Source organism: Rhinichthys klamathensis, unplaced genomic scaffold (genome assembly GCF_029890125.1).
Source record: "Rhinichthys klamathensis goyatoka isolate OS25496 unplaced genomic scaffold, OSU_Roscu_1.1 h1tg000127l_1, whole genome shotgun sequence".
NCBI classification, from domain to species: domain Eukaryota; kingdom Metazoa; phylum Chordata; class Actinopteri; order Cypriniformes; family Leuciscidae; genus Rhinichthys; species Rhinichthys klamathensis.
The window spans coordinates 518,739-523,927 of NW_026606664.1; the positions used below are offsets into that span (position 1 = coordinate 518,739).

Sequence of the window (5,189 nt, forward strand, 5' to 3'; positions counted from 1 at the left end):
CCTTAGACACTTATAGGCCGCCTCATGAGGAAATGAACCGACAACAGGGAATTAGCAATAAAATTACAAAGACACAGAACAATATAAATCTAAAGTAAAATCAAACATTAGTTTGGCAAAACAACTAATACAAATACATTTATAATGCCTTTTCCCATTGTGTATTGTTGTATTTGTAGGCCTACTCCAAGGTAGGCTACTTCAAATAATACAATGGTATACATGAGCACAAAACAACAGGATTTTAGGTTAAAATTTGTGTAAGGATATATTTTTAGGAATATTTTGTTGTCTATCCTTGATCCACAATCTTTGAGGCAATTCATTTAAAATATGTTACACTGGAATTAATTAAGTTGAACGAAACGAGAAATTTACCTTATATTTTTTATTTTTAATAATAATTTAAAAGTCTATATTATATTATTATTTTTTGTTACTTAATTAATTGTTTTCAAGTAACATTCAGATGCAAAAAAAAGTGCCAATAGCATATAACTTTTACTAAACAAACATATTACATGAGATAGTAATGTGCTTTTTTCCATACTTTCTAAACAGCAGCATGCAGTAGGCTACGCTAGTTTTCTAATTCGCACTCAGCCAATGTCTCCACGCATGCGGATTGCGGACACCCGCACAAACCGCAGTGGGCTGGATAAACGCACGTGGTTTAATTAGCACGTGCATGGTTGCTTGTAAATTGGCGGGGAATCGCTTTTACACAGTCGGTGGATTAATTCAGAGAGCATCGAGATGACTAACCAGTGCAACTACACCGTTGAGTCAGAGAACACTGAGGGCCAAGAGGCAAGTTTGTTCGATTACATTTCCCTCACTGAGACAAAACAGGAGTTTGTTTTGTTCACACGAGGAGCCGTTCGAGACAAATGAGCATTTGTAAAAAGTAAAACTTTTGTTCCCAACAGAAGAAAGCTGTGTCGAAGAGAGGTGGAGTCGTTTCAGCCGTCCTCTGTCGGATTTCACAGTCTTGGCCAGTCAGTTTGACTGTAAGTCTGAAGTGCAAGTGAACTAACTGTGGTAAATAAGTGTTTACAAAATTGCGGCACCCTGGTAAGTTACTGAGTATCTGTCTGCTCTGGTTGGTGGTCTGTTTAGTCATTTCAAATGTCAGATTGTAAAAAAACGATCTCAAACATGTTGGCACTCTATTTTCTTATTCATTGTTTGCTGAAAGGGGGGAAAAATTTTTAAACTAGCTGATATACTAGTATTAGTGGACATTTCATGTGTCTAGGCTGGGACACTATCTAAACCATTGAGCACCAGGCTAACCAAGACCACCATAAACCAACACTGACCAGCAAACCAGTTTAAGCTGCATTTACTTATTTTATTTTCATTTAATAGGATAATTGTATATACTTTACTGTGGCTGAGTTATAACTAGCTGCATCCTAGCACCGAGTAGGCCTACCTGTCCTGTTGTAGTCAGCTTCCTAGTTTAAGCCTATAACGCAAACAACCATTTTAGATGTATGTATGTTGATTTTATTTTTCTCATTTTGTAATTTTATATAATAAAAAAAAAACTTTTTTTTTACATGTGTTATATAAATTAGTTGTAGTAAACAATTCTTTCACTTTTCCAAGTGTGGTTTTGAACACTTGCTCAGTTTTTAAATTCTGTAACTTGCTTTGATCCTGTATACCGCTTCTTCTTAAGATGCGGGCTCTCCGTGGCTTCTGGTGGCTGTTTGGCTTCTCCACACCAGTGAAGGCCATCTCTCCAGCTGGTGAGGAAAAAGGCGGATCCCCTAAAGAAAGACCGTGCCGAACGGTCCGGAAGCGTCTCCACAGGGTCACACGGCTGCTGTTGACCATCCTGCCCCGCCGCATCCAGAGAGCTCTGGGTTATCCGGTCTGCACCAGCATTGGCTGTGCTGTGTCCCCGGGTAAGCTCATCCCTCTACTTCAGATGAAATGCCACTTTCAGATATGAGACTTGAAGTGCAGCTGGTGTTTCTGCTTTAGAGGTGAGTTGCTCCCCTGCCAAGCCTTGTGGCAAAGGCAGCAAGAGAAAGCAGGATGACCTGGATGAGGAAGAGGACTTAGATCAGCAGTCCTGGGTGGAGGCGCTCACTCAGGAACTGGCCGAGGAAGACCATGTAGTTGATCCAGATTATGAGGTTTGCGCTTTTCTTTTTTCTTTCTGTCACTGCCAAATTTCGGGCTACTAATCTTCTCCTGCAGCCCAGTGGAGTTGAGACGGACAGTGAGGAATACCGGTCACACAATGACACTGAGAGTGACTTGGAAATAGAGAAGGGTGTCGTGGTAATCAAAGACTTGGAGACGGTACAGTTCTCCTCACTTATCACCACCTTTTTGCTGTTTTTAATTATTCTGACATCTTTATCCAAGTCACCTGTGTTTCTTGTTTCAGGTAGTTCCTCCTGAGGCCTAGTGATGGCAGTATGTACTAATACTAGTATGCAAATCAAGAATATTTCAACAGTTGCTGAATGTGTTCATTTGTTTGTTCTCTGGCTTTGTCTTTTTTTTTTCTTTTTTACATGCTCATTTAATGGCTTCCCATTTTGCTGCTTGTTTAGTTCATTTTGTAAATTTGTGTCTTTTCAGTGTTAAACTGTCAAATAAAAGTGTTTGTAGTACTACGTCTAATTTGGTTAAGTGTCCTACACAGTTGGCCAGTGGGTGGCAGATGCTCACTTAACTTGATAGATACACCAACACGTTATTTTGTGAAAGTTAAAATAAAATATGCAATGGTATGATAGAACTTTGTAGTTTATGAATACTGAAAGCACTTACTTTGAATTCTGTGTACACTTTTTTTTTTTTTTTTTTTTTTTAGTGTATGCATTTGTGGTCTTTGTGTATATACCCAATATAAAAATTACTTTTAAATTATTTACACAGGCAAAAATATTCCTTACCAAAAATAAATGTAAAATATTTACACGCACATGCATACACAATGTATGCGTGTATATATAAAATGCAATTTTTATATGCTCATGTTCCATGCCAAAAATTAAAATATAAATTGATGTATGCACACACATATATATATATATATATATATTCTGTGTATATAGAATATGCAGTGTGTGTATATATATAGCAGTTATATATAAATATATTTGCTGCACATTTTGGCCAGGACACTCCTGTGAAAGATTTTTAATCTCTGAGCTTTTCTTGTTAAAGGTTAAAAAAAAAATATATATATATATAATGTGAGATATTATAATATAGTATCTCATTTAAAATGATATGCACAGCCAGAATACGGGCTGTCTGAATGTTTTGGCATTAAACTGCACAAAAATGTTTTTTTGCAAAAATATATTTCAAAGATAACTGGACACCATTTGTTGAATTGAATGTGCAACATGATTGCAATATGTGCAATATGAAAGCTTTTTTTTTCATTTTGCTCAACATTTTTCAGTTCTGAAAGACACCTGGTTTCCCAGAAGAAAGCAATTTTGTGTATTGACCTGATAGGTTAAAAAAAAGAAGTATTTTAAAGGGTGCTGCTCATTTCTTATTTGTTCGTCCTCATTTTCTTTCTTTGCCTTCTCACGTCTCGTCTCAGCACCACTCCACTTCGGATGCGAGGGAAGAAAATGAGGACGAGGGAATCAAAGGAAATTTGTATATTGGAATATTCTTGATCACTCGAGTGTCACTTCAAAGCGTCATCAGCTGCGCTCAAGGGATCTGCCCTTATGTTGTAAAATTCTGGTTATTTAATAACTAATACTAAAGCACGATGCCCTGTTGAAATATGAGATGTATGGATTCAGTAGATTGTGAAGGTAAAGCATAAATTAAAATGATTTCATATTGGCATCAGGTTTTTCGACAAGAAAGACTTCCACATAGGATACACCTGTGGATCCTCACTCATGGCTCCTCTGGAAGCTTCCTTACTCCTCGTTCCTCGTGGTGCAGTTAGAGTATTGAGATGTCCTTCAAGATGGCTTTCCTTGATCAGTTTCCGGGTCACTGGCTGGAGGACGGAGGAGTGAGGAAACGAGGAAGCATCAGTTTGAGTGTTGGGAAGCACCCATTGATTACTCCAGACTCCACCTACCATTTATTAACATTTCGTCATTGGTGAAGTTGGGAAAGCAAACTTACAACCCCTTGAGGCTGATGTGAACGCGAGCGCTGGCTCCTGAAGGCACTACCACCTACACTGGTGCGCTTTTAGCCGAAGGTGAGCGCCTTTCTTGCTCCTCGAGAAGAGGGGGTGGATTGTTGCCAAGGACTCTTCACGGCCCTTTGCACACCAAGAAGATCATTTTCAAGCTGCATATGGCAGAGGAAACGCACACCCTCCCCAAGTTCTCAAATGAGCACATTTAATTCAGTAATGAAGTGGTGCGGAAGTGCGCACATATCCATGCGAAAGAACAGAGCGAATCGGGCCAACCATCAAACCGGTTCTTGTTTGTTGACCTAGCTAGGAGTTTTTCTCGTTGTTTTCTGACAGCTGTAAACAGGCGGTGAAGGAAAAACGTAATGTGATTGTTCTTGGAGGCTTTGAGAAGAACAGAGATTCTGAGGGGGTAAGAACGGGGAAAAGCCTTCAAAGTATACATCAGATCTATGGCCTGCTGGGATTTCTTAGCTGTCGGGCGTTTTTTTGAAGAGGAGACGGATGAGTCTTGGGAGAATCGTGTTTTTAGTGTGCCTGAAATAGCGCTTGTGCACCAGGAGCTCTTCTTATCCCCCTTTTCTCCTTTTTTCCTTTAATGTAGATGTTGCTGTGTGTGAGTTCGAAGCCGCCGCGATACGGTCTTCTGTGGGGTGCGATGCCTTATTCTCGATTCACTTCCTTAAGCTATGCTTAGATGCTGACTTATTGTCTGTGGATGCAATTTTATGGTGATATTGTGTCCCTTTCATGCCTTCGGTTTCCATTCTTGTCCTCGGGGTAACCTCAGGCGAGGTGTTGAGGTACATAGACGTCCTGCTGCAATTTGGCACACAAAACCACTTCCCTCGGCAGATTCTGACACCGGCTCATTGTCACCTTTCTTGAATGACAACGAGTGTCGGCAAGAGCACATTGTCCGACCTGAATGCTATTAAACAGCTAGATTATCTTACACTCCCTTTGCTTGTAATGCGATTCCATTTATTTGATATAGGGCTATCAGTGCATTTTAATTGAATTAATTATACAGTGC

At 39.5% G+C, this 5,189-nt stretch overlaps 1 protein-coding gene across 1 annotated transcript; it reads left to right on the forward strand.

The window, feature by feature from the left end:
• The first annotated feature begins 635 nt into the window (after positions 1 to 635).
• org (oogenesis-related gene) lies at positions 636 to 2,468 on the forward strand. Its single transcript, XM_056256329.1, has 6 exons — positions 636 to 810; positions 930 to 1,010; positions 1,688 to 1,916; positions 1,996 to 2,150; positions 2,215 to 2,319; positions 2,408 to 2,468. The coding sequence occupies exons 1-6, from the start codon at positions 757 to 759 to the stop codon at positions 2,426 to 2,428; spliced, it is 645 nt and encodes a 214-aa protein (XP_056112304.1). The 5' UTR covers positions 636 to 756; the 3' UTR covers positions 2,429 to 2,468.
• Positions 2,469 to 5,189: the final 2,721 nt, after the last annotated feature.